The sequence below is a fragment of the Podarcis raffonei genome, chromosome 6 (genome assembly GCF_027172205.1).
Source record: "Podarcis raffonei isolate rPodRaf1 chromosome 6, rPodRaf1.pri, whole genome shotgun sequence".
NCBI classification, from domain to species: Eukaryota; Metazoa; Chordata; class Lepidosauria; order Squamata; family Lacertidae; genus Podarcis; species Podarcis raffonei.
Window position 1 is genome coordinate 10354953 of NC_070607.1, and position 20091 is coordinate 10375043.

Sequence of the window (20091 nt, forward strand, 5' to 3'; positions counted from 1 at the left end):
ACCCAAATTAGAAATATCTGAAGATGGAAGCAATCTCTCCACAGGAAGCCGTGTTTACATGGTTCCAGAAGTTCTGTGTGTGGAGGCAGGAAGAGCAAGTTCAGCCCATAATCTATCAGCATGGTTGCCATGGGCTAAACTTTTGTGTCTGTGTGCTCTTTTCCTCTGTCCTGCTGCTTTTGGCCTTTCTGCCAAAGGGGGGTTGCATTTTAGCTTGCGCAGGACTAGGAAGAGAGTGTGGATCCTGATGCAGGATTCTTTTGTCAAATCCCTTACTCCAATCAGGTGACATTTAGATAAGCCCTGCCTGACACAGCCCTTTCTGGACCCTGGACTCACTACTTAATTATGTCTACCTTTCAAGCCTAAACCAGGCTGATACACTTTCTTGAACATTTCCTCAAAGACTCTTGTGAGTAAAATTAGGAAACGCCCGGATTACCCTGTTTCTGGCCAATGGGAAGTCGTAATAGAAAAGGATGGGAAGGTGGAATCAGTCGTATTTGATGCTGTTATGATTTGCTCCGGACATCATGTCTATCCGAATATTCCAACGAATAGCTTTCCGGGTAAGTGACAATACAAAATAAAAATAAAAATGATTAAACATAATGTGAGCTCCAGTTAACAAACTGCTGTGGTGTGAGAGGCCTCTATGCCTTTTACTATCTCTCAGTGGAGGACAGAGGTAAAGTCCAGTTGACTTCACGTTGACTTCAGGCATTGTTGAAGGTTCCTCTGGGCTAAGGGTGAGGGAAATGAAGTGGTTACTTCATGCAGCACATTCAGGGGGGTCAGTTTCGTTTGTTACTATATTTTACCACAGCAATGGCACTGTTTCAGATTTCCCACCTCAAGTGCGCAAATGTCCAAGTCTGGCTACACACCCATCGCCACCGCAAGAAAATGGAAAGAGTGTCTGCTCTAGGCTGTATTTGTTTCGCTCTTGTCACTGAGAAGGATTCAAGTTAGGCTAATGACAAGGGTGAAACAAACAAATACAGCCTAGAGCAGGCATAGGCAAACTCCGGCCCTCCAGATGTTTGGGACTACAATTCCCATCATCCCTGACCACTGGTGCTGTTAGCTAGGGATGATGGGAATTGTAGTCCCAAACATCTGGAGGGCCGGAGTTTGCCTATGCCTGGCCTAGAGTTTATTACGAGATCACTTTGCAGGCTTTGAATAATTGTCTGAGGACTTGTGAAATTAACAGTTGTGCTACCAAAGTCATCAAGAGCCCAGAGTGCCTCTGGCGGGACGTCTTTATCAATCCGTGGGTAGGAAAAATCCATGCCAAACTTCTGAGCATCGGAATTTCCCCAGCGGACTCCTTAAAGATGAACTTACGCTCAGCCAAAAGCCTTATTGAACAAAGACTAGCAGACATTGAAAATCAACACAACCTCGCCAGGGGTGGAGGTGTCTGCTCCCCCAGGTATCACGGAATAACCCCACCACTTGGCCTTCCATCATACATGTCATCTCTTTCATCAGTACCACACCGACTTGCATTTATTTGTGCAAGGTTCAATGTCCTTCCATCGAACCTGCTGAGCCACAGATTTTCCAAGGGTTTGGTGTCTCCACTATGCGTGTGTGACGGGAAAACTGTTGAATCTCTTCCACATATAATGTTCAACTGTCCCCTACATAGCATAGCCAGGACTAAATTCCTGGGTCCTGCTTTACTGCGCTTGGTTGGCAGGCCTGTTGAGTTACACGCCGCACTGCTTTTGCAGGATACAGATCCTTCTGTAACTCTGCAGGTGGCGAGATTCCTGAATGCGGTTATCTCTCACACAAAAACCACCAAAAAACAACAAAAACATCAAAACTAATCGGACTGTTATGAGGAGAGTGCATGTCGGATCTCGTCTTCAGTTTTTCTTTTCCTGTGAACCGTCCCTTGGAGCTCTCCTGGCCCCAAGCTGTTATTTGGCTCTGCTCGATGACCCACCCTTGCATCGTGGTGTTCACCTTCTGTTGTCGGATATATCGGTCTTTATGTCTCTGTGTTTTTATGTTTGTATATTTTATGGGCTAATAGCCGTAAATAAATATTCATTCATTCAAAATATTCATTCATCAAGAGCCCAGATAATAAAGTCTTGCAGTTCACAGTGCCTTAATGCCAACAAGATCCATTTGTAAGTCTTTGTTTGTTTAAAACATTTATTCGTTTTCCACTTTTCTGCGCAGGGATAGAGAAGTTCAAGGGCAGAGTTTTCCATAGCCGGGATTACAAGGGACCCGAAAAGTTCAAGGGGAAGAAAGTCCTGGTGATTGGCCTTGGGAATTCCGGCTGTGACATTGCTGTGGAGCTGAGTGCCACAGCCTCGCAGGTACCTTCTCCCACGGCGCTTGGGAGGTCTCATTCTGCTTAATAATCGGCAGCCAAAGGGTAAGCACTTTTAAGTCCCGTTGATTTCAGTGGGAGAAATATTAAGTGCCCCATTTGAGTCTAATGGACTTGGAAATGCTTAGGTTTTGGCTGCTGTGCAGGCGCTAGTTAGTGGGGTGGGGAATGTGGGGTTATGGGGAAGGGATGAATCCTATGTCTTGCATGCAGGACACTGGTGGTGCTGTGGTATAAACCACTGATCGGCTTGCTGATCAGAAGGTTGGTGGTTCGAATCCCCATGACGTGGTGAGCTCTTGTTGCTCTGTTCCAGCTCCTGCTAACCTAGAAGTTTGAAAGCACGCCAGTGCAAGTAGATAAATAGGTACCGCTGTGGTGGGAAGGCAAACGGCATTTCTGTGTGCTCTGGTTTCTGTCACGGTGTCCCATTGCATCAGAAGCAGTTAAGTCATGCTGGCCACATCACCTGGAAAGCTGTCTGCAGACAAACGCCAGCTCCCTTGGCCTGAAAGTGAGATGAGCACTGCAATCCCATAGTCGCCTTTGACTGGACTTAACTGTCCAGGGGTCCTTTACCTTTTTTACCTATGCAGCTACATAAGGTCTGGAGTGCAATCCCCATCACCTTCAGTTTTAAGAGATCTCAAGAAGCACTGGAAAGATTGGGGCAAAGTAGGCAATACAGTGGTTACTGGTACATACGCTTCAGGTTACATACGCTTCAGGTTACAGACTCCGCTAACTCAGAAATAGTACCTTGGGTTAAGAACTTTGCTTCAGGATGAGAACAGAAATCACACGGTGGCAGTGGCAGAAAGAGGCCCCATTAGCTAATGTGGTAAAAGGTAAAGGTAAAGGGACCCCTGACCATTAGGTCCAGTCGTGACCGACTCTGGGGTTGCGGCGCTCATCTCGCTTTACTGGCCGAGGGAACCGGCGTACAGCTTCCGGGTCATGTGGCCAGCATGACTAAGCCACTTCTGGCGAACCAAAGCAGCGCACGGAAACGCCGTTTACCTTCCCGCTGGAGCAGTACCTACTTGCACTTTGACGTGCTTTCGAACTGCTAGGTTGGCAGGAGCAGGGACTGGACAACGGGAGCTCACCCCGTCGCGGGGATTCGAACCGCCGACCTTCTGATTGGCAAGTCCTAGGCCCTGTAGTTTAACCCACAGCACCACCCGCGTCCTGAGCTAATGTGGTACCTCAGGTTAAAAACAGTTTCAGGTTAAGAACGGACCTCCGGAACAAATTAAGTACTTAACCCGAAGTACCACTGTACTGGGTTTGCTTTGGCTCAAGGTAAGGCAGTTCCTTATATCTATTCCCTGTCAGACTGAAAGGTTATAAATTCATGCTGAAGCGAATGTTTAAAACAGAGATGGGAAACTCGTGGTGCTCTAGATGCCGTTGCACTTCCAACCCCCCTTGGCCCTAGTCAACATGGCCAATGGCCAGCAATGATCAAAGCTGTAGAGCGAGATGATCTGAAAAGCCACAGGTTCCACAGCCCAGATTCCTGAACGGAAGCTTGTACCCAGTGTAGCATCCTATCAGGTTTTACTTTTGAGCCATGGGCCTTTCCTTCCCTCTCCAAGTCTGCTCCGGAGGGTAGGGGAAGCTGCAGAAGAGTTTTAGGAGGTGCTCAAATGAAGGGCATATTTGCACTACAGAACTGTAGAGCAGGTGGGGGAATAGACGCGGGTGGTGCTGTGGGTTAAACCACAGAGCCTAGGACTTGCCGATCAGAAGGTTGGTGGTTCGAATCCCCACGATGGGGTGAGCTCCCATTGCTCAGTCCCTGCTCCTGCCAACCTAGCAGTTCGAAAGCACATCAAAGTGCAAGTAGATAAATAGGTACCACTCTGGCGGGAAGGTAAACGGCGTTTCCGTGCGCTGCTCTGGTTCACCAGAAGCGGTTTAGTCATGCTGGCCACATGACCCGGAAGCTGTACGCCGGCTCCCTCGGCCAATAAAGTGAGATGAGCACCGCAACCCCAGAGTCAGTCACGACTGGACCTAATGGTCAGGAGTCCCTTTACCTTTATAGGAAGGAACTTGGGAAACTATCTTATATCAGGTCAGACTATGTGTGTCTAGCCCAGTATTTCCTACTGAGTTAGCCAGCTTGATGCCATTCAGATACTGTTGGACTAAATCCCCACGATTCCAGACCACTGGCCATGCTGGTTAGGCCCAGAGGGGAGTTGGAGCCCCAAAGCAACTGGAGGAGCACAGATTTTCCATGTGTGGTTTATACCATCATCTGTCTCTTGAAACGGGCAAAATATGCTCATGCTAGAGCACTGAAATAGAATAGTCTTTGGAGACTTCTGCTGCAATCATTTTGCAATCTTTGGACACACTTTACCAGGACGCAATGATCTGAGATTGCTCATGAGCAAGCTCCGTTGAATGGAGTGAGAAAGAAGTTACACAAGAATGATGTTTGGTAACATGAGCCTCTTTTGTGTGTGTCTCTTGCCTTGTCTATTACCTGTTTTTAAAGGTTTATCTCAGCTCTCGAAGTGGCTCCTGGGTCATGAGTCGTGTTTGGGACAATGGCTATCCCTGGGACATGGTGGTCATCAGTCGCTTTGAAACGTTCCTCAGGAACACCCTCCCAACAGCCATCAGTGACTGGTTGTATGTGAAGCAAATGAACAGATGGTTCAAACATGAGAATTATGGCCTGATGCCACTTAATAGGTAATATTGGAAACTAAAGAGGTTGTAGATTGATTAGCTTTAAAAACACAAACAATTTGGAGCCAAACCCCATGTTGGTGGGTGTCAGGGAACTGCCATTGGAACGAGAGGAGGAGGAGGGGCTCCACGACGATGCTGGAGAGGGGCCAAGTAGGGAGAGAGGCAGGTCTCCTGTTGGGGAAGAAATTCAGCGCGACACCAGGGATGGAGGGGGGCCAACGGGGGAAGCGGAGAGCAGGCTCAGAGACTCTTCACTGGACACCAGCGGGGAGAGCACAGGTCCTCCGCTACCCACGCCCACCCTGCGCAGAAGGCTTCCGCGCAGGGAGGCTAGGAGGAGACTGGGCGTCAAACAACTTTTATGTTGGAAAAGGTTGAAGAAACTCCCACTGTCGGATTCTGCCAGCGACTGAGCAGCCACGAAGTGAGGGGCTGTCCAGCCAGGAAAGGTTTAACCAGGCCACCTACCCAGGAGTGGCGGCAACTTACGCACGAGCAACCCCATAACCATTAGAGCAATCCGACAGTCCCTGAAGTTGCTTGTGCGCAGCGACAGGCAGGCAGCACCATGAGCCAAACTGGGGGAGCAGGCGCCACGGAGCAGGCAGCTGGAGTGCAAAATCTGGTGGAGAGGAACCGAGATTTGGAACAGCATGTAGCTCTGCTGACGGCGCGGCTAGAAGAAAGGCGGGCGCAGGATGGACAGGTCAGAACCACCCCCGTCGCAAGGAAGGTACCGGGACTGGTACATAAGTTTGGGGGGAAGCCCCAAGACTATAACGCGTTCCGGACGGAAATAGAGTACGCTTTGGAACTGCAGCATAATGACTTTGCTGATGATGGGGAGAGGGTCGCATATGTCATTGTGCATCTACAGGATGACGCCCGGGAATGGGTCATGCCCCTAATGGCGACGCAAAACACTGCCTTGAAGGACCTTAGGAAATTTTTTGGCGCGATGGATGCAATGTACTCCAGCCAAGTAGAGCAAAATGTGACTCGCCGGGAACTGATGGGGTGCAAGCAGGGGAGCCAATCAGTTAGAGAGTACTGGTCACGTTTTGCGATGTTGATCCACCGGCTCGGGTGGGATCTAGACTCGGAGCCCATTCAAATGTTATTTGAGGAGGGGTTGTCCCCAACAGTGAAGGACGAGCTTTCCCGCGCGCCCCGCCTGCAGTCGATGGATCAGCTGACCAAGGCTGTGCTTGCGATTGGAGTACGCCAGGAAGCGCGGGCGGAGGAGAAGCGCGGAGGGAGAGGGGAACGTTGCCATGACTACCGCATTCCTGAAATACTGAGGCAGTCTCCCCAGCCAGATGAACCAATGGAGATAGATGGAGCGCGCGAGGTTTCAAACTCCGGTGAAGGTCGCAAAAAGGAGGGAAAGGATTGGAAAACCACCAAGAAGTGTTACCTCTGCCAACGGCCAGGACATTTTGCCAGAGTCTGCCCTCAAAGAAAGGCCTGGCAAGGAATGGTGGGAGCTGCCGGTGAGGGGGAGGAGGAGGAAAATGGGCAGGGGCAGGGAAACGCCAACGCTTGACTGCCGATCAGCGGGCACAGCAGCCAGGCCAGCAACTAATAGAAGTGCCCCAGCCAGACCCCCCCAAGGCAGCAATAGCCATAGAAGTGGTGCTAGAACTCCCGAATGGGCACCCAGTCAAGGTGAAGGCGCTGCTGGATTCAGGCAGCTCCTGCAATTTCTTTAGCAAGGACTTCGCTCTGGCACACCAACTCCACCTGCTGCCCCTGAATTTCCCCTTGCAAGTGACCACCATAGATGGCAGAGAACTTCTGGGAGGGGAAGTGACGCACCAGACCCCGCCAATGAGAATGAGGGTTTCCTGGCACACGGAGACCGTTGCTTTTCACGTAGCCACACTGGCAGGACCCCCAATAATACTGGGAATGAGCTGGCTGTCACTGCATGATCCAGTAGTGGCATGGCATCAGCGGACAGTCACCTTTGGGTCAGCTTACTGCTTGGAACATTGCATGGGGGGGAAACCCCAAGGATAGCAGTGGCCAGGGTGGCGGGAATGGCGGTGGAGCCAAAAGGGAAGGTGCCACCCCAATATGCTGACCTGCAGGAGGTCTTCAGCGAGAAGGAGGCGGATAGACTACCCCCCCATAGGCCCTTTGACTGCCAAATCAACCTACTCCCAGGGGCTCAGCTGCCAGTGGGTAAACTGTATGCCATGTCAGACAGGGAGATGCAGGAGTTGCGGGAATTTATTGACAAGAACTTGAAAAGAGGTTTCATAAGAGAATCAAAGGCGGTGGGGGGCAGTCCGGTGTTCTTTGTGGACAAAAAGGATACAAATTACCCCAGGCTCGTTGTGGACTACCGGGGCGTCAACCTGGTGTCAGAACCCGTGACCTTCCCAATGCCCAGGATTGATGACATTTTAACACGGGTGAGGCAGGGGAAAATTTTTACCAAGCTGGACCTCAGGGGGGCATACAATTTGATCAGGATGAGGGAGGGGGACGAATGGAAAACCACCATGTTCACCCCCCTGGGAGCCTTCGAATACTTAGTTATGCCATTCGGATTACAGTCCGGCTCTGCCTGCTTTCAAGCTTTCATGCACCACGTGTTGGGGTCCCTGCTGTACAAAAACTGCATAGCCTTCTTGGACGATGTCTTAATTTATTCTGACAATGAGAAGCAGCATGTCAAAGACGTCAGGGAAGTGCTAAAGAGACTGCGGAAGCACCAGTTGTGGGTCAAGCTGGAAAAATGCCAATTTCACACAAGGGAGGTCGAGTTTCTGGGGTACAAGTTGTCAGACAAGGGTCTAGCTATGGACCCCAGCAAGGTGCAGGCGGTACTGGAATGGAAGGCCCCCAAGACCCGGAAGGACGTGCAGAGGTTCCTAGGGTTCAGCAACTTTTACAGGAAGTTCATCAAGAACTTCGCTCATTTAACAGCACCCATCACAGACTGTCTCAGCAGCAAAAAGAAGTTCGTCTGGATGGAAGGGGCCCAGCGATCCTTTGAAAGCCTGAAGAAAGCATTTGCGTCGGAAGAGCAACTCCTGCACGTGGATCTGGAGAAGCCCATGAGGCTAGAGACCGACGCGTCAGACAGGGCCATAGGAGCCGTACTTTTGCAGCCCGGAACCCAGCAAGAGTGGAGGCCGTGCGCCTTTTTCTCGAGGAAGCTGAACAAGTCGGAACAGAACTACACGGTGTATGACCGCGAACTGCTAGCTATCTATGCAGCGTTTCGCTGGTGGAGACATCTGTTGATAGGGGCGCGGCACAAGATCCAGGTTTGCACGGATCACAAGAACTTGGAGTACTGGAGTACTGCGCGAGTACTCAACCAGAGACAGATTCGATGGGCACAAGAGTTCTCCAAGTTTTCCTTCGAGATCCGGTATGTGCCGGGAGCGGAGAATGTTAGAGCTGATGCTCTCTCCCGGAAGCCGGAGTACATGGAAGGAGAGGGACCGCCGGAAGCCCGACACGTGTTCCCCGAGGACAGATGGGTGTGTGGGGGAGTGTTGGTTGGGAAACGAGAACTGGCCGGTCTCACCAGGAACGACGAGTTCGCCCAAACTAAAATCAGGGCACTACGGGAAGGAAGGGAAAACCAGGGAGAATTTGAGGAAAAGGAAGGGGTACTGTACTATAAGGGAGCGCTGTACGTACCGGGGGAGACATTGAGGGGAAGGGTACTCAAACAACTCCACGACAAGCCAACAGCAGGGCACTTTGGTCAGCACAAGACCATGCTGCTTGTCACCAGGCAGTTCTGGTGGCCAAGGGTGAGGGAAGATGTACGGGAGTATGTACGGGGGTGCGACCGCTGCCAGAGGGCAAAGGGGGAGAGGGCGGCACCTGCAGGGCTACTGGAACCCTTACCTACACCGGGAAGACCCTGGGAGGTGGTCTCCATAGATTTTATGACTGATTTGCCCAAATCAAGAGGGAAGACAGCAGTCATGGTAGTAGTCGACCTACTGACAAAAATGTGCCATTTTATAGCTTGCTCGCATGCGGTGACGGCAGAGGAAACGGCCAGATTGTTTGTAGATCACATATTCAGGTTGCATGGAGATCCCTCGAAGGTCATCTCAGATCGCGGGAAACAATTTACTTCAAGGTTCTGGAGGAAGCTCATGGGCTTGCTGCAGGTCGAGGTGGGGTTCTCGATGGCGAGACACCCGGAAACCAACGGACAAGCGGAACGAGCGAACAGTATACTCCAACAATACCTACGCTGCTACGTCAGCAAGAGACAGAACGATTGGGTAGAGAAACTAGCGCTGGCTGAATTTGCATACAACAACGCTGAACACGTGTCCACGGGAATGAGCCCGTTCATGGCCAATTATGGGTGTCACCCCCGGGCCTTCCCGGGGAGAGGGGAGGAAGGGTGGAGCGTACCTGCAGCAGAGCAGTTTGTGGAAGAAATGGAGGCCTTGTACCAGCAACTCCAGATGAATTTGGAGAGGGCCAAAGAAATTTACAAGAGGCAGGCAGACAAGCACCGTCGAGAAGGGGAGACCATATGAGTGGGGGACCGGGTGTGGTTGTCAACCCGAGGGTTACCCTTTAAGGGAGGGTGCAAGAAGTTGCAGCCGAGGCGACTGGGACCTTTTGAGGTAACACAGCAGGTGAACCCCGTGGCATATAGGCTCAAGCTGCCTGACAGCATGAAGTTACACCCGGTGTTCCATAGGTCCCTACTCTCTCCGTACAGGGAGGGGCGGGAATTCCCGGGACAAGAGGGAGAAGTCACCACACACCCGCAACTAGAGGAGAAAGAACACCACAACCAAGCCACGGAAATACTCGATTCCAGGTGGCGGGGGCGCAGAGTAGAGTACTTGGTCGCTTGGGAGGGGGAACCCCGGTCTGAAGACACGTGGGTTCCCGCGGAGGCAATCAATGACGGGTATCTAGTGGGGTATCTAGTGGTTTCCCACACAAACCAAAACCACCAGCGAAATTCTGGGAGGAGCAATTTGGCACCACCGACGACGAGGAGGAGTTCGAGGGTTTTCCTGACTCCGAAGAGGAGGGAGGAGAAGCGTCGGAGAGGGAGGATTCAGACTGGGAGGCCCACCCCGCGAGGAGAGATCAGAGAGGGTGGGAAGCGGGTTTTGAATCCTCTGAGGATAGCGACAGCTCCTTCCGAGGATTTCCCGCATCGTCGGCCGAGGACAGGGACGAAGTTGGATCCAGAGGTCGGGCCGGGGGTGGAGGGGGCTCTGGGGGGGAGATGGATGTCAGGGAACTGCCATCGGAACGAGAGGAGGAGGAGGGGCTCCACGACGATGCTGGAGAGGGGCCAAGTAGGGAGAGAGACAGGTCTCCTGTTGGGGAAGAAATTCATCGCGACACCAGGGATGGAGGGGGGCCAATGGGGGAAGCGGAGAGCAGGCTCAGAGACTCTTCACTGGACACCAGCGGGGAGAGCACAGGTCATCCGATACCCAACCCCACCCTGCGCAGAAGGCTTCTGCGCAGGGAGACTAGGAGGAGACTGGGCGTCAAACAACTTTTATGTTAGAAAAGGTTGAAGAAACGCCCACTGTCGGATTCTGCCAGCGACTGAGCAGCCACAAAGTGAGGGGCTGTCCAGTCAGGAAAGGTTTAACCAGGCCACCTACCCAGGAGTGGTGGCAACTTACGCACGAGCAACCCCATAACCATTAGAGTGGGCAAATGAAATGACCTGGAGCATTTGAATGCCGCTTTTGAACATGCAAAGCACTTCACATAATCTCTTTACAACAACCCTGCAAAGCAGAATCGTATTAAACCAGAGCAGCTAATTACCCGCAGCTTTGTGGCTGTGTGTCCCTGGGGGATGTCTTCTAAAGGAGGTGTTTGTAGCTTCAGGTTGAGTGAAGGAACTGGAAGATGTGGGGGAAACTTTTTTTGCCACCCATTGTTTTGTTCAGAATCTTCCCCCAGCTACTTCCCTTCCTGAGAGATACTTTAATCTGTTTCTTTTCATCCATCAAAGAGAAAGGCAGCTGAGAAGAGGGGTTTTTGAGGAATGTGGCTTATCTGATCTGTAGCTTTTTCTCTGAAGTGCATTGGTTGTGCCCAACAATGAGGCACAGTGGAGTCTGTAGTGTCTTTATGATATATGGCTTATTTACACACACACATATATATACAGCTTGTATCTAGTTGGAGACAGTGCAACACATTCACATGCCAAGAGAGTCCTATTCCTCCCACTGCTGTAGCCTCAGATTCCAAGAGACTCCAAACATCATAAAACAGACTGCAAAAGCGACACCCTTTTCCCCTGTTCACCTACCTCATCCCCCACTGCAATTCTGTCCATCCATCCATCCCGAAACTCTGGCCTTTTGTCTCTGCTAACCAGTGGCGTAGTGTGGGTTGTCAGCACCCGGGGCAAGGCAAGTAATTTGCGCCCCCTAACCCGTGGATTTGCGCCCCTAACCCTAACCCCCAGATGTTGCGGCCAGCCCCCCCTGCACCCCCCACGCTACGCCACTGCTGCTAACTATCTTTCACCTCAGGGAAGGGCTTTCCCATTTTCTGCCTGGCCCAGGGAGTCTCTATTAATGGCATTCTTAATGGGTTAATGCAGGCTTCCGCAACCTCAGCCCTCCAGATATTTTGGGACTACAATTCCCATCATCCCTGAACACTGGTCCTGCTAGCTAGGGATCAGGGGAGTTGTAGGCCAAAAACATCTGGAGGGCCAAGGTTGAGGAAGCCTGGGTTAATGGCTGAGTCATTCTGCTGTTTACCTCTTGATATTTTTAGGGGAGATTTGCCCCCGCATAACAGTACTTTAATTAAAACTGCATTATAAGTGCAAAACTGCAGCAGCAGATGATTGGTGCAGAAAAAGATGTACCCATAAGAGAACAACTCAGCAAAGTTGATGTATTTTGTGCCGTTAAAAACTTTTGATGCCCAGAGGCCGCTTTGACTCTGGCTGGAGGCTTGTCACCTGAATTCTGGAAAACTTGATTACATAATCATTCAGTGAAAATAAAAATTATAAAGCAAGACAAAGGTCTGCTAAATGAGAAACCACAAAGGGACATGTGGGTGTGGAATCTAGGTTTTATGTTACGGGCAATTATAACCTTCATACCCTCTAGAAAAAATATAGTTGTCAACAAAACAATTATATAACGAAATATTCAGTCAATATTCTAGCCAAGAACATTTATGAGATCAAGCAACAAACACTTATCTTTTCCTGGAAAGACATTAAGAATTATTTTTCTTATGTAAATAGCCAAGTAAGAGGTGTGGCAGAACTGCAAAATATTTCAAATGCTCTTCTGAAGTGAATTTGATTTGTACAAGCTGTTAACTTTATACAAACTTTGAGATTAGAAGAGAATAGCCAGTGCTCACAGAAACTTCTAAAGAAGAAGAAAAATCATCTTGGCCAGAACCCAACCAGGAAAAAATACCCTACAAGCAATGTCTTAAGACTGACTTGCCAAATCCCAACAAACCAACATAGTTCAAATCAGCCACAAAACTCACTTCAATCCCCAACTGCTAGAGAACCACTGTTTTTGTTTTTCTCAGAACTTGTTTTGACCCTATGCAAAAATCCTGAGTGCTTTTAGGAACGCTTTCTGGGTGGCTGGGACCTGCTCCAAGGTAATCCCAAGTCAGAAGAGTAGTATTCTGCCACATTAGTTCTTGGGCCTTTTGCATGAGCCACAGCACAGATGTAGGAATAAACTGCAGCCAAATTGCAAAAGATACTTGATTTCTTCAGTACCTACCTACTCTCTGGATGAAAGAGAAATTTCCCAGGGTGCCATGAGGTCAGCTGCACTCCACTCCTTTCCACAACCACCAAGCACTCATTTCCAGGTCAGATGGCTTCTTAACCTGGGTTGGGGGAGAAGAGAGCCTGTCTGGATTTTGCTTTTAAGCCCCTCTTTAAAAGTAAAAAGAACACTTTTTACTGAGAGAAGGAGATAAAGTGGGATATCAAATCCTCCTCCTCCTCCTCTTCTTCTTCTCTCCCTACCCCAGAACCTCGCGCAAGGAGCCTGTCTTCAACGATGACCTCCCGAGCCGCATCGCATGCGGAACCGTGGTTGTTAAGCCAAATGTGAAGGAGTTCAGGGAAACGTCTGCGATATTTCAAGATGGCACTGCACAGGAAGGCCTTGACTATGTCATTTTTGCAACGGGCTACAGCTTTGCCTACCCATTCATGGAGGACGAGTCCATCATCAAATGCAGGAATGACCAAGTCACCTTGTACAAAAGCATTGTCCCTCCTCTGCTGGAAAAACCCACCCTGGCGGTTATTGGCTTAGTCCAGTCGCTTGGGGCAGCTATCCCAACCGCAGACCTTCAGGCCCGGTGGGCCGTGAGAGTGTTTAAAGGTGAGCACAACATCATGGCTAAGTAACGGACCTGTGAGCTGGAAGCCCCTGTTTCAAATCTCAATGCTTCTGTTAACATACTAGGTGGCAATAAACAAGCCACTGTCTCCCATCTTAATATGAACATAGGAAGCTGACTTAATCTGGAGATCCATGTTCAAGATCTCCCATGTTTATTTGGTTGCTTAAAGTTAAAAGTGGGGATGCGGGTGGCGCTGTGGGTTAAACCACAGAGCCTAGGACTTCCCAATCAGAAGGTCAGCGGTTCAAATCCCCATGACGGGGTGAGCTCCCATTGCTCGGTCCCTGCTCCTGCCAACCTAGCAGTTCGAAAGCACGTCAAAGTGCAAGTAGATAAATAGGTACCACTCCGGCGGGAAGGTAAACGGCGTTTCCGTGTGCTGCTCTGGTTCGCCAGAAGCGGCTTAGTCATGCTGGCCACATGACCCGGAAGCTGTACGCTGGCTCCCTTGGCCAATAAAGCGAGATGAGCGCTGCAACCTCAGAGTCGGTCACGACTGGACCTAATGGTCAGGGGTCCCTTTACCTTTACCTAAAGTTAAAAGTAGCCACCAAACCAATTTGGCCATGCAGCACTGAGAAGGGACTTTTAACAGTCCCCCCCTGCATTTAACTCCCCCTCCCTTCAAAAAAATAGACTGGTGGTCTGATTCAGTATAAGGCTGCTTCCTATGTTCCAGTAACCTATTATGCGTCTTCACCTGGGTATTCCAGATTGCATGCACATTGGTGTGTTTTTGTGCATAAGTTTGTTTGTATTTGGGAACGTGAATTTCAAGGGACATAGGGGATCATTAGTTCTTTCTTATTTTTCAGGTTTATGTAAGCTGCCTCCACAGAGCAGCATGATGGATGACATAGATGAGAAAATGGGGAAAAAGCTCAAATGGTGAGTTTTAAGTACTCATATTAGATTTTTTTGTTTGTTTTTAGTTTTCTGCTCACCTGGGAGGAAACTCCTTTATCTCCCTGCATTTTAAAGGATTCTTTGATTTCCTGCAATCAGGTGGTTTGAGGATTCTATGTTAAAATTTACAATAGGCTTCAATTGGTCCATCATCCTCATGTATATATGCTACAGTTGCCCCGGCTGGTCCTCCATGCAGATCACAAAAAACGTTCTTGGAAATATTGAAAGCATCAACCCTGAAGGACCAGCTGTTCCTATATGAAGCTGCCTTCTTAGGTCACTATCTGTCCCAACTCTATGCGAGGTGAAGGGCTTACCCACACCAGTCCCACTGCTTTCCCCTGGCGAAAACTGCTCTTTAGAGCTCAGTTGGAGCAAACGGCAATTGGGGTTTTCCGCAGACTGACTTTTGCTCCAATTGAGCTTTAAAGAGTGGGTTTTCATGTGGAAAGCTCCGGAGCAAAAAAGAAAAGGGTTCTTAGACATGGAACTTTAAATTGTTGGCCTTGCCTGGAAAGAGCAGAGGAAGGGAAAGTATGGAGAAGCCCTCAGCAACCACAAAGGAGAGGGACTTTTCAGCAGTGGCCCCTGGGTTGTGGAGCTCCATAACCCCAGGTAACAGAGCTTTTGAAGGGGATGAGGGATAATCACTGTTGTCGAGTGTTTTAGGCTGCTGCTGTGTTTTTACAATTAATACGTTTTTTGGTTTTGTAGGCTTTTATGCTTTAATTTAGCTATGTTGGATTTTTGCCTCAGTCACAAACTCTACTCCATCGCATCATTGGTATCCATGGCCAATCAGAAAATTATGAAAAATTTATCTCCTAAATGATTTTGCATGCACATGTCAGAAGAGCTAGCCAATTCCCGCTAGACGCAGAGTTCTTTAATGAGCTTCACTTCTGCTTATTCAGAAGCAAAGGACTCAGAAGCAGGGTGTGTAAAATCCCAGACGTTCTAGATGGCACAATTTAGCCACATAGGAATAAAGTTTCCCGACAGTTTTCTTCTGCCTTTTTCCTGCTCTGCTTGAAATACATCTACCAAATGTCCCCTTTCCTTTCCTTTCAGGTACGGCCAGAGCGATACCATACAAACAGATTACATTGTCTACATGGACGAACTCGCCTCCAGTATCGGTGTGAAACCCAACATTCCAGTCCTCTTCCTGACAGATCCCAAGTTGGCTCTGCAGGTTTATTTTGGCCCCTGCAGTCCATATCAGTTTCGTTTGTCGGGACCAGGGAAGTGGGACGGTGCCAGAGATGCCATCTTGACGCAGTGGGACCGAACGCTGAAGGCCACAAGAACCCGTGCCGTGAAGGGCGACCAGAATTCTTTCCCGCTCTTTTCTATGCTCAAAATACTCGCCCTCCCCCTTCTCCTTTTTGCCATTTTCATGATGTTCAACTGAGCGACCTCAGTGCCAAAATAAACATGACAGAATGCCGTGTGGTTTTTGTTGGAAAAGCTGCATTTTTACTGAAGATGTAAACTTTTTCATGCAAGAGAGGGGAAAAAACCCCCAAAGCAAATAGCATGCATAAACATAAGTGAAGCATGGTTGGGGAGATGCAGAAATCAGTGTGCATGATGTTAAACATGAAGTCACATAGGAAAGGTGGGAAAGAAGGGCTGACAACAGTAATACAGTGGTGCCCCGCAAGACGAACGCCTCGCAAGATGGAAAACCCGCTAGACGAAAGGGTTTTCCGTTTTGGAGGCGCTTCGCAAAACGAATTTCCCTATGGGCTTCCTTCGCAAGACGAAAGCCCATAGGGAAATCTCCGGGACAGCGGGGAAGTGCAGCGCGTCTTCCCCACTGTCCTCGGACCTCCTCCGAAGGCTGGCGGTGGGGCGGAGAGACCTCCTCCCGCCGCCAGCCTTCAGAAGGCTGCTCCGAAGGCTGGCGGTGGGGCGGAGACACCTCCTCCCGCCGCCAGCCTTCGGAAGGCTCCTCCGAAGGCTGGCGGTGGGGCGGAGAGACCTTCTCCCTGCGCCAGCCTTCGGATGGCTGTCCTGAAAACTTGCGGTGGGAGGAGGGTTTTCCTTCCCACCGCCAACATTCAGAATGCTGTTCTGAATGTTGGCGGTGGGGAGGAAAAACCCTCCTCCCACCGCAAGCCCCGGGAACAGAGGAGAAGCGCTGCGCGCCTTCCCCTCTGTTCCCATACCTGTCCTTAAGGCTTGCGGTGGGGAGAAAAGCCCTTCTCCGCACCGCCAGCCTGGCAAGCGGTCTCCATAGGAACGCATTAATTGATTTTCAATGCATTCCTATGGGAAACCGTGCTTCGCAAGACAAAAAACTCGCAAGAAGAAAAAACTCGCGGAACGAATTAATTTCGTCTTGCGAGGCACCACTGTAGTAGTAATAATAATAGTAGTAGTAATAAATAAGGCATCCCTCCCACCTCCCCACAGCCTTACTTGTCAAGTACCTTTTCCCCTGCTCAAAACATTCCAACTGGTCTGAGGAGAAAAGGATTTGAGGCAGAAGCTGCTCAAAGGTAAATCATTGACGGGGAGTCTGTATTCTCCATTATTTTACATTTATTCTCATGCATGCGAGCTGGAGGGACAGCTCTCAGCTGAACTGATACAAGCAACTCCCCATTTTACGCAATTTCGCACACATACTCAAAATGCTTTTGCCTTCTTTCTCTGTAGTCTTTCTCTGTTTAAGCCTTGTTCCTCTCTGGTACCGACACATAACTTGTCAGAAAAGAGGCAGCATTTTAGATTTATAGCAGGTATAAAATGTCAGCGTGCCACAGAGAACAAACATGAACTATTCCATCCTTTGGGGGTTGCCAACTTTCCATATTTTATCTGACCATACCGTATGGGCTGAACATCCTGTCTCCATTTGGAGAACTATTTGTCCCTTGTGAAAGAGATATTTTCAGGAGTTGGGAAGGGCAAATTTTAAGAATTTGAGGAGAAAGGTTCGTGCTTTGACCTACAAAATGGCTGAGGTTATTCTACCAGAGAAGATGATGCAGCCTTGGCACAACTTCAAGCAGCTGCGTGGGCACTTCAGCCACATTTCTGGGGCAGAATTCCCTTTAAAGTGGCACCACAATATGCCATAGCATAATTCCCAGGGGTATTATTGGGGGTGGAGCTGCCCCTGACATCAGCTCAACAATGTGGCCAGAGGAGTTGCCACAAAGTAGTGATAAAGCTTTTATGTAGCTAAACAAAAAAGGGGGGGCAGGACTCTCATCAACCTCAGATTTTAAAACACGTCCACCCGCTGCCCACAAATGCTTCAAATTTGTCCACTCATCTCCCAGGATCACTGTAATTCATGGAGGGCATATTCTTCCCAAAAACTAACACAATAATGCTATGCCAAATACTCTGGTTCCTGAATACTGCTACACAGCAGCCCAGTATCCGAGCGGTGCAAGATTCTGGGGGTTTCAGGTGCACTTAAAAGGGTCTGAGTTTCCTTTCAGACAGTGAGGTACAGTGGAGACTGGTGTCTTAATGGTATATACAGCATTCACATCCCAAGAGGGCCTATCCTCTATAAGCACATCATTGGATTCAAAGAGCAGCAGAAAGCCACACTCTGTCATGAAGTTGTAGCAAAGTTCTTGGGCAAACTCAAAAAACCCCCAATAAATCACTGCTGGCATGGAAAGTTGTGAAAACTTTATTTCAAGAGAGGAACAGATGTGTTAAAGCACCAAAGCACACCATTCCAAGTCACAGGGCTCATATTTTTATGGCTCCTCTACAAAGCTCCACGTGAACACAATGTGATCAGCACTGTGATCACTTTCGTTGGTTACCAAAAACATGCTCCTATCTGCGTAAGCAATACCATGGCAACCCTGTGATCAACTCCCGCCCGGAAACCTATGTCCCCACTGTGGAAGGATGTGTGGATCCAGAATTGGCCTCCACAGTCACTTACGGACTCACTGTTAAGACCAGGCACAGGCAAACTTGGCCCTCCAGATGTTTTGAGACTACAATTCCCACCATCCCTGACCACTGGTCCTGTGTGATGGCCTGGGAATCCGATTCAGAGGCTGAACCGGAGGAATCCCAGCCTGCACGGGAGTCCCCGCCTCCAGGGCTGGCTGAGTTGGGGCAGGACCTTGGATCTGAAGTGCCTGCACCTGTGCCGGATCCTCAGGAACAGGCACCAGGTGAATCCACTCTGGCTCTGGAGGTGATTGAGGACCCATTGCCTACAGGTGCGCCTCTCCCAGCCCTGTCAGGGGAAGGTGAGTCTCCCCCTGGGTCCAGTAACCCTCCAGCCTCTCCTGAGCTGCAGAGGCTCAGGGCAGAGAGGTGGAGGGAACTGGTTTCTCCCAGGAGGAGTGCTCGCCTTAAGGCCAGGAGAGGCGGGTCACCTGGGGGCCGGGACCGCCCCTGGCCTCAGAGAAGATAAAGGCCAGTCAGCCCGGTCCCAGGTTGCGGGAGCAACGTCGTTGAAGACCTGTTTCGGCCAGCACCCAGACCTGTTCTTCCAGAGTTCCCGTCCTTGCCCAGCTTCTCGCGTTGGACCCCGCTTCACCCTTGGAGGTCAGTCTGCAGACCCTCGACCCAGGCCCCTGACCACGCCTCATGGTAACCTCCCCCCGGGACCAGCACATCCTGTTATCTAGTGATGATGGGAGTTATAGTCCCAAAATATCTGAAGGGCTGAGTTTGACTATGACTGGTTAAAACCGTGTTCATAGAAGACAATCTTACTCGGCTACAAGTCATCGCCAAAGAAGAAGACCATGGCAACAGGTGGTCCCTCTCCCCAATAATATTTTATTAAGACCTTTCATAATACATTACATGGGAGCGGGTGGCACTGTGGTCTAAACCACTGAGCCTCTTGGGCTTGCTGATTGGAAGGTCGGTGGTTTGAATCCCCATGATGGGGTGAGCTCCCGTTGCTTGGTCCGAGCTCCTGCCAACCTAGCAGTTCGAAAGCATGCCAGTGCAAGTAGATAAATAGATACCACTGCGATGGAAAGGTAAACAGTGTTTTCGTGCTCTCTGGTTTTTGTCACAGTGTCCCGTTAAGCCAGAAGCAGCTTAGTCATGCTGGCCGCATGACCCGGAAAGCTGTCTGCGGACAAACACCGGCTCCCTTGGCCTGAAAGTTAGATGAGCGCCACAACCCCATAGTTGCCTTTGACTGGACTTAACCATCCGGGGTCCTTTACCTTTTTACCTTTTATAATACATTACAATAAAAAACAAACTAATGAAAACAGAAACAGAAAAAGAGCTAAAGAAGAATGTAAAGGCCTCTCTGACAGGTAGATCTTAACTCTTGTCCCACACAGAAACAGGTGAACCCTCCCAGCCTCCCACCCTGGGAGATCCTCCCTTCCCTGCTTCCACTGGCGGAGGAATGGGGGGACGGGGGGACGGGGGGAGCTTTTTAAAGGAAAAGCCCAAGGTTGTCGAGCTTTTTTTTTACAAAAACGCCATAAAAACCGTGATTTTTAAAATGGATTTGCCTAAGATCCAGGACAAAGCGCCACCTTTCAGAAATTCCCCCGCGGACGTCAATTCCACAACAGTCAAGAGTCAATATCTTTTGGACCTTAGGCCTAACTACGGAGATTTGGTAGCCCTGCTGAGAAGGAATAAAATCATTTTTAGGTGGGAGTTCCCCCAAGGCCTATCCTTCAGCTTCAAAGGAAGGAAAATAAAAATAAGATCAGTAGAAGATAAACTAAAGTTTTTATATAAAT

The 20091-nt window shown here is 49.7% G+C and overlaps 1 protein-coding gene across 2 annotated transcripts in view; it reads left to right on the plus strand.

The window, feature by feature from the left end:
• Positions 1-16020, plus strand: part of LOC128415320 (flavin-containing monooxygenase 3-like) — a 34202-nt gene extending 18182 nt beyond the window's left edge. For both annotated transcript variants that reach the window (XM_053391386.1, XM_053391387.1), the window contains exons 4-9: positions 407-569; positions 2203-2345; positions 4872-5071; positions 13085-13443; positions 14281-14353; positions 15446-16020. In XM_053391386.1, the coding sequence (XP_053247361.1) occupies positions 407-569; positions 2203-2345; positions 4872-5071; positions 13085-13443; positions 14281-14353; positions 15446-15788 (1281 nt within the window). In that variant the 3' untranslated portion in view covers positions 15789-16020. The remainder of the gene's footprint in view (positions 1-406; positions 570-2202; positions 2346-4871; positions 5072-13084; positions 13444-14280; positions 14354-15445) is intronic.
• The last annotated feature ends 4071 nt before the right edge of the window (positions 16021-20091 follow it).